Genomic DNA, 24,702 nt, shown 5'->3' on the forward strand with positions numbered 1-24,702 from the left:
AATATATGTGAAAGCATTTTCTCTGTTCTGTGTGTCTTCATTCTGTTCAAGGCTCATGAAGTTTTATGCTTAGAAATGCTCACTTTGCTCCTGGAAAGACCAACAGATGATAGTGTTGAAGTAGCTATTGGTTTTCTTAAGGAATGTGGTCTCAAATTAACACAAGTGTCACCAAGAGGAATCAATGGTAGGTATATATTCTTGGTTTGATATTGAGCTTTGGTTTGAGCATCATAATATGTATTGCATATTTTATTTTCTTTCTGCTTAACTTTAGCTATATTTGAACGCCTTCGAAACATTCTCCATGAGTCTGAAATTGACAAAAGAGTTCAGTATATGATTGAAGTGATGTTTGCTGTAAGGAAGGATGGATTCAAGGACCACCCTGTTATTCTAGATGGACTTGACTTAGTGGAAGAAGATGATCAGTTCACCCATATGCTCCCTCTGGAAGATGACTATAACCCAGAAGATGTTCTTAGTAAGTCAGGGGTGGGCATTGGGAAGTGGAATACAAACATAAACATAGAAAATAAACACTAACTTCAGTATTTTTTCTTTTTTGAGATGTTTTCAAGATGGATCCTAATTTTATGGAGAATGAAGAGAAGTACAAAGCTATTAAGAAGGGTATGTAGAATTTTATAAAATAATTTCGTTTGGATAAGTACAAGCAATTTGTGTAATTATATAATACTGATAGAATGGTATAGATCACTGACCCCCCCCACCCATTGAAATCTTTGCTTTATGAAGCCATTCTCTTCACTGTTTGCTCATGCATTATTTTCCTCTCTAGTGCTTATCCATGGTATTACTTCATTCTAAAGTATTTAACTCATTTTTCCCTCTCTTCTTTCTCTCTATTTAATTATGCAACTCTTAAGCTTCATTCCTCTTAAGAAATATTCATGTATTGCCAGTGACCTTTATTTAACTTCACTTCCACTTAAGTATTGCTGCTTAAATTGCCACCCAATTTAATATTCAGTTAAGTGCTATACTTTTAAGTTTTATACATCATTCTTTCTTTCTGATAAAGTCAATCACAGTACTGGATACTGTGTTAGTATTTAATATACTTAATAAGTGGATAAATTGATTATTGCCATTTGTACATCATTAGTGTATTGTAAGCACTAACTTTGTACAGATATTGGTTTGTATTTTGTTTTTGCCATTACCAGCTTAGTTTCCTAGAACAAATTACTTGTTTGATGTAAGAGTAAATGTTAACTTGTTTGTGTAAGGGTAAATAAAAATACAGTGTTTTATATTGCCACAGAGCTTGTATTTAGACACTGGTACTGTTGTTTTTTTTTTTTCATAGTGTATCATTATTTTTCTTCTAAAGCTAATATTCAGAGCTACTTATATCATTCTATTATATTCTATTACGTTATTTTGTGTATTATAATTACATAATAATTTTATGGGTTTATTTCCCTTGAGTTGTGATTTTATCTGACAAATACTTACAGCTCTTAAAGCTCCTAGGAAGAGAGGGCAGAACACAGTCATTGCTGTGTTCTGTGTTTTAGTCATGCTTAGAAGTGAAATGTCAAGGGTAAAGGTGTAAGAAGCTTCCCATTCTATATGTTATCCTAAAAATCAGGTACAGTAAATAGGTTTCTCTCCTTAGATGCTGTTTTCCTAGGGGCATTTCACTGCAACAGCCAGATTCCTTTTTCTCTAATAAATTTAGTTTCTAAACATAGAGAAACCCCTTAAACCCATTTTCTTCTTTTCTTATGAACTTCTTTTTCTGCTTTCTCCCTGAAGGATGCTAAATGATGTTGTGGAATTCTTACTATACCTGATATGGTTTTGGGCCAAGAAAGTAATACTTTTCTTTATTACAGCATTCCTTAAACTCTGTGGTCGCAGGATCCCTTTATACTCTATTTTTTTTTCCTATTTGTGTAAAGTTTATTCACTTACTTATTAATTTTTATTAAAGTATGGTTGCTTTACAATGTTGTGTTAGCCTCCACAGCACAACAAAATGAATCAGCCATACACATATAGATACTGGATCCCTTTATACTCTTAAAAATTATTGAGGACTCCAAAGAGCTTTTGTTTATTCATGGGCTGTATCTATTGACATTTACTTACTAGAAATTAAAACTGAGAATATAAAAAATATTAGGTCATTTCAAAATAACAATAATAAACCTAATACATATCTGCATAAGTTACATGTTTTTATGAAAATAACTCCTTTTCAAAACAAAGAAATTTAAGAAAAAGAATGGCATGTTTTACATATTTTGTACAGTTTAATGCCTGGCTTAATAGGAAACAGTTGGATTCTCATTGTTTCTGATTTCAGTCTGTTGCAATAGGTTGTTTTGATTGAAATATATGATGGAAATTTAGCCTCACCACAGATATGTAGTTGGAAAGGGAGGAGTATTTTAATAGCCTTTTCAGAATTATAATTGTGTATATTTTTGTTTAATACTATTCCAATTAATATTTAATAGCTAGTGGTTTCTTAACAATTTAATTGCACTGTGAAACCTGAAACAGTATCCATGAATTTTCATACTTTGTTAACATTAAAATCTATTGGCCTGTCACTTTGCATGATCTTTCACCCATGCATGATTTTGTAACATGTTGCATTGGTCATTTGGAAAATACCAATTCACTGAATTATTCACAACTTTCAAGTATTAATGTGTTAACATTATCAAAATTAAATTGATATTTAAGTTAAATATCAAGAAATCACACTTATTCATATTAGCACCTATCTTATCAGAAAAGTCTAAGTATTGGGAAGCTGTCAAGCTCACAGGGCTGAATATAAGTTTTCCAAAATTCTAATTTTCTCTTGAAAACTCTTTTTTTTTTCTTTTAAATCTTTTTTGTTTGTTTTTTGGATTAATTTATTTATTTATTGGCTGTGTTGGGTTTCTGTTGCTGCTCGCGGGCTTTCTCTAGTTGCAGCGAGCGGGGGCTACTCCTCCTTGCAGTGCTCAGGCTTCTCAGTGCAGTGGCTTCTCTCGTTGCATGCAGAGCACAGGCTCTAGGCACATGGCCTTCAGTAGTTGTGGCTTGTGGGCTCTAGGCGCAGGCTCAGTAGTTGTGGCACACGGGCTTAGTTGCTCTGATGCATGTGGGATCTTCGAGACCAGGGATCAAACCCTGTCCCCTGCATTGACAGGTGGATTCCTAACCACTGTGCCAGCAGGAAAGTTCCTTGAAAACTCTTAATTTGATCATGGTGGCAAATACCTGAAAATACCTATTGGTTATTTTTCTTGAAATGATAGTCTCACTTTGTTTATATTTGAGAAAATGTCTGGTAAATACCTAACAACTCTAGTTTGTCTGCTTTTCTTTCAAGTAAAGATGAAAAATATAGCTAATTCATCTTGCAGCTCTGTCACACAAGTACTTTCCTTGAAATAACCATCACCATTGTACATTTGTCTTTAAGGGAGGTGCTATATATGAACTTCATGTTTTCTTACTCAGACTGTTATAAATACCAATACTCAAGGGCTAAGATTTAACAAAATTAATAATTTTATGTTTTTTCTTCAAGGGCATTCTTAAATGAAACTTTTTTTTTCTTTACTACGATAGTGTGGCAGTAAAGAGTACAGTGACTGCTAGTGCAGTTTGCTACCTTGATTTGTACTAAGCAAGCAGCAAGTTTTAACCCCTATTGCTTTTGCATCTTTATTTCAGATGTCAGCACAGTGAAAAGGCAGATAGTATCTCGGTATCATTTTGAAAATAGTTTGACCTCACAGACCACCTGACAGGTCTCAGTGATTCCCCCCAGGACTCACAGACCATACTTGGAAACCACTGCTTTATTCAGTTAATAAAATCCAGTTGTCATTGCCTAAGTGATTTCAGTAAGTAGATCCTAAAGTGAAGAGATAAGGAGAGGATGATGTAAACGACTAGACAATCCATTTGACCTTCATTCTTTCATAATATGTTCTAGAGCTGGCATAAAAAAAATGGCCGCAGCAGGAAGTGGGCACAGCTTTAGTAATTAGCACCTCAGAGTGGCCCAGGTGTACTTGTGTTTTAGGTCTTACAGCATGTGGGAAAACAGCAGGAGTGCCTGTCTTCCTACTATTGAATACTAAATAGTTTCCTCTTTTAAAGGTCTGTCTAAGCCGCATTATGTAATAATAAACTAGACTCTTCAGATCATTTCTTGAAGTCACATGTGTTAGAAATATTCTTGAGACTTGTGTGTCAGCTAAGGGCTGAATGACAACTGTCCATTTTTGTTAAATGATTTGTTTCTAACAGTATAAAGCTCTCTGCTAACATTAAGTATTACATGTGGCTCCTGATTTATACTATTTAGTTAAATGTAAGGAAATTAGAATTTTCCTAAAACTTAGTTGGCCCCAAAACTGTATTAAAACCTATCTGATTATAATAAAAATGCAAAAGTGAGTTGTTGGCCAGATTTGTAAAGATGAAAAATATAGCTAATTCATCTTGCAGCTCTGTCACACAAGTACTTTCCTTGAAATAACCATCACCATTGTACATTTGTCTTTTGTCCTACTGATAGAGCACATAACACTGGGCAAAATACGATTCTAATTTTTGTCATTTGTTTATTGCTATTAACATGATGACTGGCCTTATGTAGTCTCTCATTTACATCGCTGTTTTCGCCCAGTTCTTAATATGAGTTGTATCTTAAGAAATAATATTCCAATGAAGTACTCATTTCACCAATTTTTCTTAAAGCCTTTAAACTTCTGTGTGTACCTATGGGAAGTTTATGGATTGATTGTAATGTTCTATTTAATAGGTATACATTTTAATAAAAATCTCACTACTGTTTACGTAAAGTGAATGCTATAAGTATGCAGTTTTTTTCTTCTCCCTTCATCTTTCAAAAAACATTCTTAGCCTAAATTCTTGTTTTCTATAGCTAGCCTTAGCTTTTTATGATAGGCTATCGTCTTTCTGATGATGAACTAACAATATTTTGACTCCAATATGCTAATTTCTCTTCCCAATTTATTGTTCCAGTGCTCTTGCTCTTTTGGAAAACCTTCATCTACTTTTCTTTGTTCTTCTCATCCCTTGCTTGTTGCATGGCCACTTTCTGTCTGGCAGAAGAATTATACATATGGCTTTCTCTAGTCATTAATTACAATGCTCTTTGAGTATCTAGGCAATAACATGAGGCCTATGTGATCATCTTTGTTGGTTGATAAACTGTTACACCATTGTGGGTTGCAGTGAACTGACAATTTTCTTCTCAGAATGAGATGTATTTATATCCCTTGCTCATTCATATTTTCCTAAATTTACTTGTTCTTTTAGAAATTCTTGATGAAGGAGATAGTGACTCAAACACAGACCAAGATGCTGGGAGTAGTGAAGAGGAGGAGGAAGAAGAGGAGGAAGAGGGAGAAGAAGATGAAGAAGGTAAAAATATAGCTTATTCAAATAGAACTGTAAAATAATCCCAAAGTAATCTAACATAATCCTCTAAAACAGTGGTTCTTAGTCTGTGAAGGGTTACGAAAGATGCTACTAGTATCTAGTGGGTGAAGACTAGGGATGCTGTTAAACATCCTACGAGTCACAAGACTGCCCCCCACAACAAAGTATTATCCAGCCCAAAACATCAGGATTGGCAAGGTTGGAAGACCCTGCTCTAAAAGTATTAAACAAGGAAATTCATTTTTTAATATCAACATAATTTTAATTTGACATTTTATGACTGATTATAAACTGTGAAAAAGGTGCATTCATGTTGAGTGCATGCATGTGATTTATGTTACCCTGGCATGATTGTGACAGGTGAGAGTGACTAGATATTTGCTCTTCATGTTGGAAAAATAGAGTGGGGAGGCCAAAAACTATATTTGTACAGAAGCAGGCATGATGTTCTTCCTCTTCAGCTTTGATTATATTCTTTCACAGGAAAATAAGCTCACAACTTTACTTTGGTTAAGTCTCAGTTAAAACATCAGAACATACACTGGTCATTATTTACTTATGTTACATATTTGAAAATATTAGAAGTATATCTTTCCCTTTTAATGTTCCGTCTTAGAGTGCAGTAGCTCCTGTACAACATAATTTATAAAAATAAGTTTAATTTTTTCCAGTGTCTTCCTCATTTAAAACATCTCCTAACCATATATGACATTTAACTTTAGAATTTCTTTGTTTTATGTGAAACTATTATTCAGATAAGAACTATTAAATGTTTATAAGGAAAGTTTTCATGGATTAGATAAAATTTTAACAAATATTCATATTTGTATTGGACCCATTGAACCTGTCATGATGATCCAGTGTTCTCTGAAACTGAATTTCTACCTGTAAATTAACAATTCTTCCAAATTATCAAGATAACTTTATAAATATAGAAATAATGTTTTACCAGACAACAGCATGAATGCAACCTTTTATAATGTCTAAATGAGTAGGTGACACAGAAACAAAAATAGTTTTCCTGGCTTGGTTCTGGACTTTTTTGAGCTGAATAAATATATTAAAATACTCTAAGATATGGCAAAATACTAGAAATAGTTACTTTTGAATTCTATAAATACTAACATACTGTAAAAGAAAGCATTATTATTAAACTCTTATAGATTCTAAACAGATTATGAAAATATTATACAGGGGTATATTTTCAGGCCTTCACATCTATTTTTGTAGTTTTATAATTTTGTTATGTTTAATTTCAGGACAAAAGGTGACTATTCATGACAAAACAGAAATTAATCTAGTCTCATTTCGTCGTACAATTTATCTTGCTATTCAGTCAAGGTAAGATTACTGTAGCTCAGTTGATCTTTACTTTTGACAGGGGATGGGCAAGGACATGGGATGTTTAGAATCAGATGACAGAAAACTAGATACTGTTGTAGGGATTCTCAGACTACTTGCCTCTTCTACATCCATCCCAAGCCCCAGTTAATAGATTCCTGCTGTTGGTTCTTTACTTCAAGAGGAAATTGTCTTTACTTATTTAACTCTTACCAATTAAATGGTTTTTTTAAGCTATGTCATTTCTTATAATTAAGTATCACTAATAAGCTGAAAACAATTCTGTATTACACAGTTGGCACAGTATTTAATTGTGTAGTAGAAGTTCAGTGTTTTATTTTTTTCCAATTTGGTTTCTAACTCTGGTTCTAAGCAGAGAAGCACAATGACGTTTGGACACTGATTTGTCGTGCAGATGGAAATGAATATGAATGGAAGTAGGGATTAGACTTAGGAAGGTTTTAAGGACCCTTTGAAGTAATATTAAGCAAGAATTACTATGATGTCATGAAAATAGCCTATTCCCTTTCAAGGCAGTGAGTTTGGTTTTAAAGTGAAATAAATGAAAATATTAAATGCTTTTAGTACATCTGTTGTTTTGAATGATCATCAGCTTATTGATTTAGTGAGCACCATGTTTATATTTTACAGTGGGGAACGAATATTTTCTCTATTTTGTTTTGTTACTAGGTTTTGTATATTTCCATTTGGTATGATGTAATAGCAAAAATGATTCATAAGTAGGAGTCATCTTGTTTTCAGTCTGTCTGAAAACTTTTTGGCTTGGATTCATCTTCAGAAAGAGAAATGTTAAATAGCAAAACATTGGTTAGAAATTTTTTTGATTTACCCTTACGTTTCTTTGCTTTTCACATGAAAGAAAAAACTATTAAATATTTTTTTATGCAAACTTAAAAGTGAGAAATTTGTTTTATAAGTAGCTATTCTTAGAGTTTGACCTTTTATTTGTTTGTCCTTTTTTTAGAAATTCAATAGTAATAGGTTGTAAAGAGCAGATTCACTGTTTTATATATTGCTGTTAACACTCTTTGAAGAATCACAGTGGAGCTCTTTGAATGATTATTTAAAAGAAACTCTTTTTTAGGTGATCTAACCTTGATAACCTCCGAATCACACAAAAAGATTTGAAAAACTAAAAATTAGACAAGTGTTATATAGTGATACCAATTCTAGTAACAGTACAATAAATACTGTCTTATGTGTTATTTGTTGAATTCTCAGCCCCTAAATGCCTAGTAAAAATAATTTTAGGAAATAAACACAACTTTGATAAAAAGGTGTTTAAAGGATATGATTGGGAGACTCATGTCATGGGTCTGAAATGGGTATAAAACATAAAAACATTATCAAGCAAATATTATTCTAGGTAAATAAGTAATATTGTTGGTCATTAAAACAGCTGAAGTGGTTTATTTTTTTTTAAAGCAACAGTACTCAGTAGTAATGATTTCCATTAGATACACGGAAAAATTATTGGTGGAAATTTAAATTGGTGCATTCTTTGTGGAAAGCCTTTTGGTAGCATGAATCAATGGCTTAGTTTGATTGCCATTTGACCTTGTTTTTCATTATATTTCTTAAAGAAATACATATTGACAGAGAAATATACACAGAATTGTTCAGTGCAAAAAAGGGTGGGGGGCGGGAGAGAGAGTCTTATTGCCTAATATGAATAATCGAAATGTTCAATTTATGCCACCATTGAAAATTAGATTAATGGAGAATTAATATTGATGTGGGCAAGTGGTCTGCTTTAATGTTAGGTGGGGATAAAAACTAATAATACAGACTATATTATTATGCTGGTAGCGTTATCTTAAGTATATGAATAAGTAGGCAGATTCTAGAAATAATATATTAACATCAACAGTGTTTATCTTGAGAAGAGGTTGGATTATTTACATAAACTGTTCACTTTTGGAAATCTTGTGAACAAAGTTCTGGCAGCTGAACTATTTGGGGATTTTATTTTTTTACTTTCCTTTTAGACTTGTTGGCTGACCTCAACAGTACTCCTCTGATCTTCTTGCTGTTCTGGTTCCTTAAAGAGTCTTCTTTTATCTATGAAAACATAAAACTACACAACTAGCTTTGCTATTAAAAAATTAGACATTCCTGGTGGGTCTTGCTTTTAAGTGGTATTGAAGCTGTAGCATCAGAGGGAGGTGGGACTATCATGTCCTCAACAGTTTGAAGTTTCTTAGATTGGAGACAAAACCAAACCATTTGTAAACACGGCTTGAAAACTGGCGTCATGTAAAATCTTTTTTCTTTGTCCTTCCCTCAGTCACTGTTAATTTGTGTTAAACCTGAAATTCATTTGGTTTAAAATATCAAGCAAATTTAATTCATTTAACATTTATATTTAGTGCAACTTCAAAACAGTCATGGTAGGGAGTCACCAAATACCTTTAAAGTAAAACAGGAACAAGGGAAATAGACTGTCATACCTTCACCCTGATTCTTCACTTATTAGATAAAAGCAAAGTTGTAAAATTTTTCCATGAACTACTTGACTTGTTTTTCAGAAATTACAGGATTTTTTTCCTGAGTACTAATTCTGTTTTTTAAAAAAATAGAAACTAGAAAATGTCACATCTTTTAAAATACTTTTGGTATTGCTATATTATTGAAGTTTATCAACTACAGTTAACTGTTTTAATCTTAGTGCTAGATATTGTTTAATATTATCTCTTATGAAAGCTCTTTCTTGATAGATTTCTTTTTTTCATTTTAGTTTTTTTATTCCATTCTACCATCCTGAATTATTACCCCTTTTGTGCTTATGAAACCCAATAAGTAACAGAAGCTGAGGAATACAGATGAACTATAAAACTAAATTTATTATATTTCAGTGGGTGATTATTTTATACTGCTATTATCAAAAGATATTAACATTATTCCGGAATCAAGTTCACACTGAGTTTGATAATTCTCTTAAGTGAAGCATATTGAAGATATTTTTCATGCAATTTATATGAATGTTGTGTAAAAACAAATTTTTTTCTTTGTAAGTGATTTTGGTTATTTACACTTTTTATACTTAGTTTTTATATAACGTACCATAGAAGCCCTGTGTTTGGGTATGAATCAAGGTAACTTGTAAATGTGGTGATGAAGCACTAGATGTCGTGCTGGGCTCCTGGAACATCTTTTTCCTCTTCCTGACTTGGATCGGGAGAAGTGGAAATATTTAGCAGCGTAATAAAAATTTGCCTGCTTTCTGTGTCTATGGATTTGTACATTCTGGACATTTGATATAAATGGAATTATACCATATGTGATCTTTATGTCTGACTTCTTTCACTTAGCATAAGTCAAGGTCCATCCATATAATACTGTAGTATATATCAGTCCTTCATTCTTTGTAGAGTTAAGAACTATGGCTTTTTTATATATACAATACAGTAATATGAAATTATAGTAGAAAAATTATTTAAAACAATTATTAAGGTAAGATTCTTACTCATGAGAGAGTGCTGCATTTTAACATGCTGCAAGTTTTTAACCTAACTGTTGTGGCCATTTTATCTCTACAGTTTAGATTTTGAAGAATGTGCTCACAAATTGCTGAAAATGGAGTTTCCTGAGAGTCAAACAGTAAGTTAATACTTTTTTTTCTATTAGGAAATATATATTGGCTATAAAAATGGTTAAGACAGTTAATAGGTTTCATAAATTGAAACAGTAACTCAGTACTAAATATTCATTTTTTAAAATGTAGTTTTTCTAAAATTTTAAAATAACTCAAAACTTAGGAGTCCTGAGGTGCTTCATATATGCTACTCATTCCAGTGACTTAAATTTGGCTGCTTGATTGGGCTTTGGGGAAAGGAAGAAGTCTCTCTGAACCACCACACTTCACACAAATTTAAGTGGTTGCCTATGAATCAAACTGTGGCTTAAATACAATAGGAAGTTTGTTCTTTAATGAATTTCCTGGCCCATCTACCGTATGCGCTAAAGCATTCTTTTGTCATAGAAATTGTAAAGATCCCTATACATGTTGTTACATTACTTTCATTGGATATAGAAGAATCTGTGCCATTTTTTTCATTCATTAATTCATTTAATAAAATGTATTCCTCATATGCTGTATGTCAGGCACTCTGCAAGGTGTCAGGGATTCAGCTATCCATAAGGTACATTTTAGCCCCCTCTTAGCCCATGGACTCATAGTCTTATAACTCAGTATACTTCACTGTTCAAAGTATCATGGAACCCTAATACCAAGGATAATAAAGACTAGATTGAAAAGCTTATCTTGGGGTTGTTTTTTTTCTAGTTGTATTCTTATGCATATTGCTCCCTGCACATCTAGATTTTAGATCCTTGGAACCTGAGCCAAGGCTTTCAGGGTTTTGTTTTTCACACCTTGCTTTACATGTAGTAGACCTAGCACAGGTGCAGAGTGAATGTGGCAGCTCTTACAGACTGTTTGCTTTCTAGGTCTTCTAAAAGATCTTGACTATCAGAGCTAAGTCAGTGTTAGGTGGAAGTCCTTTGTCTTAACCCTTTAAATATGTTCTCTGTGTTCACAGGGATTGGCACACTGTGGTCCAGGTCCACTGCCCATTTTTGTAAATAAAGTTTTATTGGAGTACAGCCATGCCCGTTGGTTGATGTATTATGTGTGGCTGCTTTTGCCCTTTAGCAGCAGAATTGACTAGTTGTCACAGAGACTGTATGGCCACTGAAGCCTGAAGTATTTTTACTGTCTGGCCTTTTACTGAAAAAGTTCCCCAACCTTTATTCAAAAATATAGGTTAGTTCTTGAAATGCCATGGTATGGAATTTTGAGAAGAGATTCTTCTTTTCAAATTTAAAAAATTATTATTTCCCTCTTAAAGTTTATGACAACACTTGATGTGTTGTCATTGGAAGGGAATAAATTAGTGAAGTAACCTTTAAAATTATAATTGAAACTGAAGTTATGGTGTGATCTTGTCACATTATTTGAGAAATATAATTACATCATTATAAATTTTATTAATATTAATCCAGAGGATAGTTGTTCTAGAACTTAACTGCAACATATTTTGATAACATTTAGAAGAGTGTCTTAGTACATCAATTTTCATGCACTCAAAAGACTCTCCTAAAATCACTATGATATTTAATTAAAATGTTAAAATATTTAATTATTTTATACCACAGGGAATAACTCTTGTAATTGCATTTAGTATAGGGAAGAAAGTAATTTGTTTTGCAGGTAGTGCTGACTTTATTAGCAATGCTATCAGCATATTACCGTGTTATATTGTTCAAAACCTGATTAACTCTTAAGTTATTGTAAAATACAGTGTGGGTAGAAGAAGTTGAAAATGCATTTTAATATATCAAATTAACATTATATGGCAGAACTCAGAAAAGCCTCATTTAAGTTCTTAGTACTATATTAAATTTTGACAAAGTACATCTCTTCAGAACTTAGACATTTATAAGCATTTTAATTAAGACAACTTGTGACTGATCTTTAAAAAAATAATAAGCAATATAATTACTGCTAAACATTACCTTATGTTGTGAAGGGAGGCCTTTGAGTGTAGTTTTGTAAGTGGATTATCAGCTTCTACAACAGCGCTGTCCAGTAGAACTTCTTCAGTGTTGAAAATATTCATATTCTGCACTGTTTAGTACCGTAGCCACTGTACTGGTCACATGTCACTTTTAAGTACTTAAAATGTGACTAGTGTGACTGAGAAACTAAAATTTGAATTTTATATAATGTTAAGTAATTTAAATTTAAATAGCTATGTGTTGCTGGGGGCTATCGTGCTGGACAGCACAGTTCTAGAATATTCTGTGCTTCAGGGTCCCCTTCTTCTTGCACATAGATATTTGCAGTAAATGTATATATATATATATTTTTTTTTTTTTTTATTTTATTTTTTTTGGGGGTACACCAGGTTCAATCAACTGTTTTTATACACATATCCCCATATTCCCTCCCTTCCTTGACGCCCCCCCCCTCGAGTCCCCCCCACCCTCCCTGCCCCAGTCCTCTAAGGCATCTTCCATCCTCGAGTTGGACTCCCTTTGTTATACAACAACTTCCCACTGACTATTTTACAGTTGGTAGTATATATATGTCTGTGCTACTCTCTTGCTTCTTCTCAGTTTCCCCTTCACCCCCCGCCCCCTCCCATACCTCGAGTTCTCCAGTCCATTCTCTGTATCTGCTTCCTTGTTCTTGTATTGACCTCATTTTTAAGATTATTTACAATAATTACTTAGGTTGTATTGCATGTTATCAAGTGACAAAAATGTCAGAATTCCTATTTGAAGATATAAAGGTAAAATTAAATAAAAATAAAACCTGAAAGGGTATACATTATATTTTAGAGGCTTGCTTTATGTTTATAGAAAGCAAATACATTGCAATTACTGTATTTAAAGTTTGATTGATTGATTTATGGCTGCGTTGGGTCTTGGTTGCTGTGCACAGGCTTTCTCTAGTTGCAGTGAGCAGGGACTACTTTTCATTGTGGAGTGTGGGCTTCTCATTGTGGTGTCTTCTCTTGGTGCAGAGCAGGGGCTATAGGCACACAGGCTTCAGTAGTTGTGGCACAGGGGCTTAGTTGCTCCGTAGCATGTGGGATCTTCCCAGACCAGGGCTCAAACCTGTGTCCCCTGCATTGGCAGGCAGATTCTTAACCACTGCACCACCAGGGAAGTCCCACAGTTGCTGTATTTAGAAAACATTAATTTTAAACTTTCTGATAAATGTTTTGTAGAAAAAGATATTTAGTTAATTCTACAGCAGTGCTCAGGGTTAGGGTATGCCTTTTTTCATTTTGTCTCCATTGATTTGTCCATATTTCCTGAGTTTCTTCATCTGTGAAATTACTGTAATCAATATGTATTTCATTAGGATTATTTCAGGAATTAGTAAATAATATTTATTAGTTACAAATCATTTGTGATGATGGTATTTCCTGATCCTGGGTGTATTCTTGCATTTCTTATTAGTTCAACAGAATTTTCACAAAGAAGTTTTCAAGGCACATAAATAACTGATTGGACAGTGTATTATCATAGCAGTTATGGAATGAGTCCATCTATTTGTATAGATCCATCTATCGACAGATCTATATGCGTAACATTTATTTGGAGGCTAAAAAACTTAGCCACAAAGGTGTTTTTGTTGTTGTTCTTTTAAATATATTTTCTTCTTTATCAACCAGAGGGTCATTTAAGTTAACATTGAAGTTGTGCCCATGTATGCTCTGTAAAGACTCACCATGTTCTGCCTTTTCCATACTAACACAATTTATTCCTTGATAATTGAGTTTAATTCTTTGGAAATGTATAACTGAATTGTTAGATTTTGTATTGGTGATCTATATTTAAAAGACTTCTGTATAGAATCTTTGTAGAATACAGTATATTTAGTCTCTTTTTGATGCATCTGTTTCCTATACTAGGTTTTCTTGAAGTGGTTCGTACTTATATGAATTTAGAATTTTATAATCAATCTAAGTAGCATAAATGACTGGAATTTATGTCAGCCAGATAGAAGACTTTAAAAAAAACTATTGGCTTGACCTAGATTGAATTTTTTTATTTTGTCTTCATAGCTAAAGTTCACAAAGTTTTGTGTTTTTAAAACCTTATTTAAAAATTCAGGCTGTCTCTGTCATACTGATAAATTATCATACAGCATGGATTCATTGTGCTTTGAATCATTAATGTAATTTCTTTCCAAATAGAAAGAACTCTGCAACATGATACTTGATTGCTGTGCCCAACAAAGGACATACGAGAAATTTTTTGGCCTATTAGCTGGGGTGAGTTCCAACCTCATTTTTCTTGTTGAATTTCGTTGAAATCACAGAGGTGATTCGTAACACGAGTGCTGTGAATTAACGTATCTGCTTTGTTGCCTGTAATAACATATCTTTGCTGAAAGCAACTTGTCCTTCCCTTCCACAGGTTTTCCACTCTGCAGCTTCCTGCTTTCCCACTTCATCTCTGTAGTGCCTTAACATTGTGTATCACTCTTCCAGAACTTTGAGAAATTCTGCATTTCCCAGATTGCTTTGTAACAATTTCCCAAAGAAGACAATTAAATGCTGTCTTTTGAAAATTTCACAGCAGTTTCTGAAGTCAAGTACATGTTCAGGCAGCACAAATAAAGCATGAGCTAAAATAATTTTTTGAATTCAAACTCAACCCACAGAGAAGTATATTTATCTTATACAAATGTGTGTGTCTATGGTCAGCTACATGTATAACTTTGTTTTAGCATATAAATCCCAGGTAGATAGGGGTAATATATATTAACTTCTTTCTTGAGCATTCCATTATACAGCACAAGAAGATTGAGTGATATATAAATGTTTATTAACTTTTGATTGAATAAAATTAGGATTTAATAGGCTCATAATGGTATTGACATTTTTATTTTTAATTTATTAGCGATTTTGCATGCTAAAAAAAGAATACATGGAATCCTTTGAAAGTATATTCAAAGAACAATATGATACCATCCATCGCTTGGAAACAAACAAATTGAGAAATGTTGCTAAGATGTTTGCTCACCTTTTATACACTGATTCACTTCCATGGAGCGTAAGTAAATGGGTCAATGTTTGTACTTTTCCTAATCCCCTGTTATTCTGGAGTAGATCTTAAGTATAACATAGCCATACTTTTCCTATGTAGGAACTGTACTTTAAAATGAAATATGGAGCAAACTTTTGCTGTCATGGCAGTCTTTGAGGTTGTGTTCATATAACATGGGATCAGAAAGCTAAGTAAATAATGTATGAGTGTAAGAAACACCATCCTGGATGATATTAACAGACTAAATATTGCAGTACCTTTTGATAGTGATGGCCAGCAGTGTTTTCAGAGAAAATATAGATTTTCGTCTTCTCTGTGTACACACATGTGCGTGCACACTCATATTCACATATACCAGTAGTTTGGTGGCACATAAGCCTCTGAGTTACTGCCTATTTCCTGATGGAGTAACTGTCAAAATGACTGTTCTGGCAGGATGTATTTTTCTTAGCAGACACTGAAGTTGGGTAAGTGATAGGGAGGAGTTCCTGTAGTCATAGTTGGAACAAGGAAAGATATTCTCGATGGGGAAACGTACACTGGGTTGGAATATGAATTGCATTCAATAAACGCTGGCACTTAATTGTACAACTGTTCATTCAACAACCATTTGTTCAGTCTCCAACTCTGCGCCAAGAAAGGGACGTTGGGCATCCAAAAAGAATTATATATATGGTCCCTACTTTCAAGAAGCTTAGTACCATATAACAGAAGAGGTAAGGTGCAAAATAAAATAAAATAATGCAAAATAAAAAGTGGTAGGTTAGGCTGAAGGAACTGAAAAGTCAGAAAGAAACTATATCCAAGAAGAAAGAAAAAACAGAATCATATTGTAGAATACCACAATCCAGTGGTAGGATGAAGCAGTGTCATTGAGCTTATAAACATTGGATAGATTTTTGTACTTCTTTAAGTACTAAGTGTGTCCAGCTATTTTAATAGGCATTTATAAGCTAACCCAGCAGGGCAAGTCATTAACTTTTTACTTCGTTTTTTTTCCTCCTTCTCTGCGAAAATGAAGTCAGAGTTTTAAACAACTGAAATACATGAGCTCCTGAAACACATCATCCACAAAAAACTGGAGGTTGCTTTTATTTTTATTTACACTAAAATATCTCTCTGTGAGCTTCAGTTTTTAAGCCCCAGTCTTACTATTCAGAACAAGCCATCATTCTTCATCTTTGCTCTTCATGTGTACTGTATATGCTGGACAGAACTGTAGCTTGATGCCTTAAGTGGCATTTTGCCCTAAACCTTCATACACCCACGTTTTGATGAGTGAGTTTTAGGAGCTAGTAATCTTAGCATTATATGCTCAAGACAATATTTCTCCCTGCTATAAAAATCACATTACTTAGGAAAGAGAATGAATTCTATTTCTGTAGCATCTTAACATTTTGAAAATTTGTATAGGGAAGAAGTCTTAAACTTTCCCAAGTAATAATACATAGCATAAGGGAAGATATTTAAAGATATTTCTGATTGAAGATGAGAACAAATCATTAATTTCAAGGGACACTAGCAGTTACAGATATTGGTCACTTTGTCTTATCTTTTGAACACCAAAATAAAATTATCTTTTTTTAATTTTAATTTTCAGGTTCTTGAGTGCATAAAGCTGAGTGAAGAAACCACTACATCATCCAGTAGAATTTTTGTGAAAATATTTTTCCAGGAATTGTGTGAATACATGGGTCTTCCTAAACTTAATGCAAGATTAAAGGATGAGTAAGTTTATTATTAAGCACTTTTTGTTCTTACTGGCCTCAGAGGTTTTCCCCGACTTTAGCAACTGTACATTCACCCTTAGTTGTAAAAATACGAGTTAAGTCCTTAAGACATTCTTTGTCCATTAGTCACTCCTCTGACTCTCATGTTCTGTGTGGCACAGGACAACATGAAACTTTTAATCATCGTTTAGTTCAATTAGAGAAAATGCAGAATTAATGCCTCTTTTAATTAAAACAAAATTTTTATACAAAATTATTTTTGCATGCTCACTGGAGTTTTCCAGTAATGAGTATTCATACTTTTATTTTCATTTTTACCCTAATATTGAGCCTTAGAAGGATAATTTTTTTACTGTCAGTGGGTGATTATGCACATATACCAGTGAATATCAGTCCTGTAACTGTTACAAATTATTACACTGCACTAGGGCTTTGTTCCAGGACTGTCCTGTAATCCCTGTCCCAGCTTTCTTACTCCACACGTATTCAGATTGCCCATTACCACTCACATTGGCTTCTACTCCACTCACACTCCTGAAATCCTTTCAAATTTTTCTCCGTGACCACCTGCCAAATCGCACAGTCTTTCTCAGTCTGCGTGCCTCTTGACCTCTTGGTCTCACGCTGCTGCGCACTTGCTCCTCACTTCCTTCTCACTCTGCCTTGCTCCTCCCAGTCTCTCTCTTCTCTTTAGCCTGCCTCTCCAGCGTTTGCCAAAGGTCTGTCCTAGATTCCACATGCTCTGGGCCAATCCATCCGCTTCTCTTGGCTTCATATACGTATTTATTGGTCCTTGTCTACTTTGCCAGGCTCATGTACTCCCTTCTCCAGCAAGCTGCACTCTGGCGGCACCAACGTTGCCTGGCTTGTAAGCAAGTCTGGCTAATTCATGCCAGAGCTGGGAATTCCTTCTCTTGTTCTATTCAGCAAACTCTCAATCGATCTTCTTCTATTGTTACCTTTTTCTATGAAGAATGATTTTTCCTAACTCTGCTGCTTAGTCCATTGAATGTGGTACTCAAAAACCACATGTCCAGAAGCACATTGTGTTGTTAATGTTTTTCTATTTGTGCTCCTCCCTAGAAATAGTGATTCCGTACAGTCTTTACCCTTGATTTCTCTTTTGTTGTCTGCTTCTCCCCCTCTTCCTCTAACTTGCACAGTGCTGTGTATACATATGTGTATGTATGTACAACAGAGAAGGGTTATTTTTTTACTTTTCTGTACATACGTATGTATATATAGGTTTATATGTGTTATATACCTATATCTATTGAGTGTATATGTGTGTATAAGGAAGTTTTTAAAAAACCTCTGTTGTATAATTATAGAAGTCAATTTTTTTTTTTTTTTTTTTTTTGCTGCGCATTGTAGCTTGCAGGATCTTAGTTCCTCCACCAGGGAGTGAACCCAGGCCCTTGGCAGTGAAAACACCAAGTTCTAACCACTGGACAACCAGGGAAATCCCTAGAAATCAATTTCAGTAAATTATGGCTTGACTCTATTCATTTCATTTAGATAGTATGCAACTTGACCTAATAAATGATTTTTAAATTACTTGCTTATATTTCATTTACTAATTCAATATATAGAAAATCTGAAAAATGACTATATAAGGATTTTGCCTTTTTATCTTTAAGCAATCTGTTCTCTTTTGTTCATTTTCCTTTTCTTCTTTAGAACTCTACAGCCATTCTTTGAAGGATTATTACCTCGAGATAACCCAAGAAACACTCGGTTTGCCATCAACTTCTTTACTTCTATAGGTCTTGGAGGTTTAACGTAAGAATTATTATCAAAATGTTGTTCATCTTACAAAATGATCTCACAGTTGCCTTCAAGGCAGAATCTAACAGAGATTATGTTTTTAATTAGGGATGAATTGCGTGAGCATCTCAAAAATACACCAAAGGTCATCGTGGCACAAAAACCGGATGTTGAGCCAAATAAATCCTCCCCCTCCTCTTCCTCTTCCGAGTCCTCCTCCTCAGAGTCTGACTCCTCTGCCTCTGATTCGGACAGCAGTGACAGCAGTTCAGACTCTTCTAGTGAAGAAAGCGATTCTTCATCCACCAGTAGTCAGAGCTCAGCCTCAGGTATTGAAACTCATTTATAATTGATAGTGCTCTTCTCTAACAAGTATATTGCTGGTAGTGTTTACAAGGGAAGAGAATAATTTGATTGCTTATTCATTTTAGAGTTCAGTGTTTAAAAGCCACAATTAATAATATAAATGATCACTTATCACTGTTGCAGTCTATACTAAATTCAACATTAAGAATGCTAAGGTTGTCTTTTGGAATCCTTTTCGTCGGAATGAAGATATTCCACTGGCAAATATTTATTTGAGTGCTGACTGAAATGCCATTCATAATGTCTGTAATCGTGCTTACAGGAGCTGTCCTGATGGTTATGTTTTAAAGAAATTTTAATTTTTTTACTCTTAATAGTAAAGCTTTATGTTAGTAATTGACACCACACATTCAGTGCATACCTTATAAGTGAATAGTTATATAAATTTTCATAAACAGACCACAACCATGTAGCCAGGATCCAGAACAAGAATGATCAGTACCCGAGAAGTCTTCCTTGTTCCCTTTCCTGCTTACTACCACTCCTCCCATCCGATGCCTCATGGCAGCTCCTGTTCTGATTTGTAATTCTGTGAGTTAGTTTTGCCTGCTTTTAACTTTAGATTTATATTCTATGAAGTCCTTTATGTTTGGTTTATCTTTCAACTTTATGTTTGTGAGATACATCCGTACCATTCCATTTAGTTATAGGTCTTTCTCATTGCTGTGTAGTTTTTCACTATACAGATATTCCACAGTACATGTAACATTTATCCTTTTTACTCAGTGGAAATTTAAATTTGTAAATAGTGTTCCCATGAACGCTCTTGTGCATGTCTTCTGGTGATGTGTGTGTGTGTGTGTATGCATGCACATTTCTGTTGGATATGTACCTAGAGGTGGAATCACTGGATTGTAGGGTGTGTGTAGATACTGCCAAACAGCTTTCTACATGGTTATTCCAATTTGCACTCCCACCAGCCATGTATGAGAGCTCTAGTAGTTTCCATCCTCACTAACACTTTGACTGTCTTTTTCATTTTAGTAATTTTGGTGGGTGTGTAATGGTATTGCATTGTGGTTTTAATTTGCATTTCCTTGATTACTAATGAAGTTGAGCATCATTTTATATTTATTGGCCATTTGGATACTTACTTTTTGTTACATGGCTTTGTTCAGGGTTTTTGCCTCCTCCCTTCCTTTTTTTTTTATTAAATTGTCCTTGCTATTGATTTGTAAGCTCCTTTATGTATTTCACATGTGTCTTTTGTCACATGTATGTACTGCAGATAACTAGTCCCATTCTTCTTCCTTCTCAAGCCCTGCAAGGCTGCCAGAGCTCTGCTGGTCTCTGTCCCTCAGCAGCAGCCCTGAATCAGCAGATACTCACAGGGAGAAAGTGACATCAGCTTACTTCTCTACAGTTGTGCCTTCTCTTGAGTCTCGGCCCTTCTAGTCCTAGTGGTTGTTTTGTTTTGTTTTGTTTTTGCCATCTCTCTGGTGTCTATTTTTTATTTTTTATTTTAAACTAATTCTTGACTTATAAAAAAGTTGCAAAAATAGTACAGAGAATTTCCATGTAGCCTTCAGCTAGCTTCCCCTAATGTTGGCATCTTCCATAACCATAGTTCACTTACCAAAACCAGGAAATAACACTGGGAAAATACTATTAATCAAACAACAGGTCTTATTTTACTTTCACCAGTTTTCCCACTAATGTCCTTTTTTCTTGTTCCAGGGTGCTCCTTGCCTTTAACTGTATTTCTCTTTAATCATCTACAACCTGCAGTAGTTCCTCTCAGGCTTTCCTTGTTTTGAATGGCTTTGACCCTTTTTAAGTCCTCTGGTCACTTATTCTGCAGAATGTCCCTTAGTATGGAGATCTGTCTGATGTTTTCTCATGATTAGAATGAAGTTATTCATTTTTGGCCCGAATACCATCGAAATGATGTATTGTACTTACTGTGCCTTATTGAGGAGTTGATAATATTGCTATGTCTTATTGGTGACATTAACATTGATCACTTGGTTAAAGTGGTATATGCTGGATTTTTTCATGGAGACTGTTTTTCTCTGTGAATTAATATCTTGTATTGAGATAATTCAGTACTATGCAAATCTCCTCTTTCTCCTCTGACTTTCAGTCTTCTGTTTTCACATCTATCTTTGGATCTTATCTGCAACATTTAGTACTGTAGTGTTTACCAAATGGCAGTTTTCCTTTTCGTCTCTTCTACATTTAGTAATTGAATTTCTCCTGTAAGAAAGAGTTGTACTCCCCCCCCATTTATTTATTAATCCGGCTGTATATTTATATCAGTGTGGACTCATGGATATTTATCTTAGTCTGTGGGTTAAAGTCCAATGCCATCTTTTATTCTCTTGTTCAGATCATTTCAGTTTCGGCAATGAGGAATTCCTTCAAGTTAACTCCTATATTCTTTTGACATATACCCATCATTTTTTTTTGAGCACTTCCTTCCTTATAGCATCTCAAGTTGTTGCAGATATTTAGTGCCTTTAAGCAGAAGATGTTAAATTTTTATCTGATATTTCTAGTTGTTTTCAGCAGCATTACTAGTCTCTCACAATCTTCTCCATCCTCCTTGGGAAGGGACAGTGCTATAGTAAAGGATCTTTTCAAATATGCCATTTTTTGAAAAGGACTATGTTATTTTCTCCAGGGCCAACTCTGCTTTCTTTCATCATAGTATCTTAGCTTGACTAAGAGATAGTCTGATTGTCCAAAATGCACGTCGTTTCTTGTTTTTTTAACGCATATTTCAGAGAGGCAGCACTTTTCCCCATAGCCTTAGTAGATTGGAAGGCTAGTCTTTACATGCTCGTTTCATTTCAAAGTGTTTTTACATACTATGTGGCATCTAGAATGAGGGGACTCTCAGTGTTTTATATTATTAGAGCAAGATTCCATGTGCTCACAGGAAGTTTTATTCTTGAATTGAAATACATTAACATTGTTCATTTACCATTCACCTCTAAAGAATTTGTTATTTCATGGTATCTGTTTTGAGAACAGATGATAACACAGCATGAACTGCTACAGTAAGGAAGCTTGCTGATTCAAAATTAATTTGCCTCATCATACAGTTTCAGTAGAGAGCTTTCAGTTTTATCAATAAAATATTAAACAGCATAAAAGCAGTATGAACGTCCCCTAAATTAGAAAATTGTAAAGCAAACACCAAAGAGAGAAGAGAGTGCATATTATGATAGGGTTCAGGTTTTAGTGTCAAGAAACACCAAGAGTGGCATACAGAAGGGTCAGAGAGACACTGATTCTGCACAGAGCCAGATGGTTTCTGCTTAGGTAGCTGCAGCTCAGCTGAGTTGCTTGATAGGAACCAGAGAAATAGGTCTTTAGTGACAAACCAACTGACTGTGCCAAGGGTAGGCATTTGGCAAGAGAAATAGAGGCTGGTACATTGAGGTTTGGGTGGAGGCAGGACAAGGGTAGGCAACCATATTTTCTTCTTTCTATATTCATAGAATTTGACAGACATTGTGGTCATCTCAGTAGCTTTGATTATGTACCCAAACTAAATAACACAGATACAGTGATTAAATGTGTTTTATAGTATAACATGGTAAGATGCTTCATTGTAATTTATATTTGTGATCATATCAGTAAAATTAAGTTTCAAGGTCTTCTTAGAAGAGTTTTCTCAGAAATCAAACTTTGTGGCTCTCATAAAGCCTATATCTCAGTATAGCTTCATTTTGCTAGTACAGTTAGTACATCTCTGATAGCAGAACTATTGTTTTTGTAGGTAGAGGTTTTTACTTGAAAAATACATATTCATATTGTTACGCAAACCCAGTCATCCCACTCAGCCCATCTTTCAGGAAGTGACATTGCTGGCATGTATGATCATTGTATTTTAATTATGTACCAGATCTGACATAATATTTCATGTGACATGATGCATGTGGGCTGGAATTTATGTTTTGGATAAAATTTGTAAATGGGAATGTAGCACATTAGTCACTACATTAAAACTTTTACCTTTTGCTATAGTTTATTTAAAGTTCTTATTTACTGTTTTGAGTTAAGGATCAAAGCATACTTCCATTAATGTATATTCTTAAAAATTACACTTTTTGTATAAAGTTCTGTCATCAAACTTTGCGTTCAGTCAATTTGGCTCTGCATCCAGTTTGTCCGAATTAGTAAACCTGTAATGTATGAGTAGTGTGGTTTTTCAGTTGTGAAAATGAAATAAAATAAAAGCTAACTATATTTCATTTTACACATGCAGCTAAAGATGTAAGAAAGAAGGGGCAAAGGAACCACAGAAGTAAAGAAGTAGATAAATTGATCAGGAAACAACAAGCGAATGATAGGAAACAAGAAGAAAGGCGACCAGAACAACGGCGTCAGGAAACAAGGACTGAGAGAGAAAGGAGGTCAGAGAAACCCAGAGACAGAGATTCAAGAGATCCCGTAACAAAATACACTTCAGACAGAGGAGTTCCTTCTGAGCGAAATAGCTACAGCAGAGCCATGGATGACAGAGACCAAGAAATGTACATAGATTTGGAACATAATCGTGGGGATCCCAAAAAGAAAAGAGGAGAGAGAAGAAATTCTTTTTCTGAAAATGAGCACAGACACCGAAATAAGGACAGTGAGAATTTTAGAAGAAAGGAAAGGTCCAAGTCAAGAGAAAAGAATAAAAGACATTCAGGCTCTAGAAGCGATGAGGATAAGTGTCAGAATGGTGCTGAGAGGCGATGGGAAAAGTCTGGCCAATACTCTGAACAATCCAGAGAGTCCAAGAAGAGTCAGGACCGGAGAAGAGAAAAGTCTCCAACAAAGCAAAAAAAATAATGCTGCAAAATTATAGAAACTGAACATGCCTTATATTCAGTTGAAACAAATTATTTTTTACATTGATTGACAAACTTTGTAGAGAATTTTTGTATAAAGTATTGGTTTGTATTTGTACATTGAAAAAATGTTTTCATTTTAACATGTTTTATAATCGATACATCTTAAAGCCCTCCACATAAAATTATTGGAAAAGTTTCACCAGAGAGGGATGTAATTCTTGCCTATATTTTGTTAATAAAATGGTCAAATGCTCATTGAATCAGTGATTTTTTTTCATTGACAGATTTTCTGATAATGTTTCCAGCTGTTCATCGAATTACTGTATTGAATTGGTAGTGACTTTTTATTTGTAACTGAAGACAAAAGTAGAGGAACCATTTCAGTTTAACGTTTTTGCTTTGTTAATGAGATGCTGTGAACCTTTTTTAGGAGTCATGCTTTTTTTTAAGTGGAGGAATTATTTTAAGTTGCATATTATGTCTTGAACAGAACAGGTATGTGTAATTTTTTTCAGAAGTGTTTTGGTGAAGCTAGGTGTATGTTAGTCCTTAAACAGATACACAGCTATCTTATTTATAATTAGGACTTCTCACAATAACATTTCTTTCTGGACTGTTAGATTAGCATTTAATTGAAATTCTTTGTGATTAGTGCTTCTTCTCAGCGT

The 24,702-nt window shown here is 34.2% G+C and overlaps 1 protein-coding gene across 2 annotated transcripts in view; it reads left to right on the forward strand.

Moving 5' to 3' along the window:
* The window catches only part of CWC22 (CWC22 spliceosome associated protein homolog), a 56,011-nt gene extending 31,722 nt beyond the window's left edge, over window positions 1-24,289 (forward strand). For both annotated transcript variants that reach the window (XM_057746208.1, XM_057746209.1), the window contains exons 9-20: window positions 52-187; window positions 278-484; window positions 571-633; window positions 5,329-5,433; window positions 6,711-6,792; window positions 10,353-10,413; window positions 14,526-14,603; window positions 15,235-15,387; window positions 16,982-17,109; window positions 18,792-18,893; window positions 18,987-19,207; window positions 23,461-24,289. In XM_057746208.1, the coding sequence (XP_057602191.1) occupies window positions 52-187; window positions 278-484; window positions 571-633; window positions 5,329-5,433; window positions 6,711-6,792; window positions 10,353-10,413; window positions 14,526-14,603; window positions 15,235-15,387; window positions 16,982-17,109; window positions 18,792-18,893; window positions 18,987-19,207; window positions 23,461-24,032 (1,908 nt within the window). In that variant the 3' untranslated portion in view covers window positions 24,033-24,289. The remainder of the gene's footprint in view (window positions 1-51; window positions 188-277; window positions 485-570; window positions 634-5,328; window positions 5,434-6,710; window positions 6,793-10,352; window positions 10,414-14,525; window positions 14,604-15,234; window positions 15,388-16,981; window positions 17,110-18,791; window positions 18,894-18,986; window positions 19,208-23,460) is intronic.
* Window positions 24,290-24,702: the final 413 nt, after the last annotated feature.

This window comes from Hippopotamus amphibius, chromosome 8, assembly GCF_030028045.1.
Source record: "Hippopotamus amphibius kiboko isolate mHipAmp2 chromosome 8, mHipAmp2.hap2, whole genome shotgun sequence".
In the NCBI taxonomy this organism is placed as follows: Eukaryota; Metazoa; Chordata; class Mammalia; order Artiodactyla; family Hippopotamidae; genus Hippopotamus; species Hippopotamus amphibius.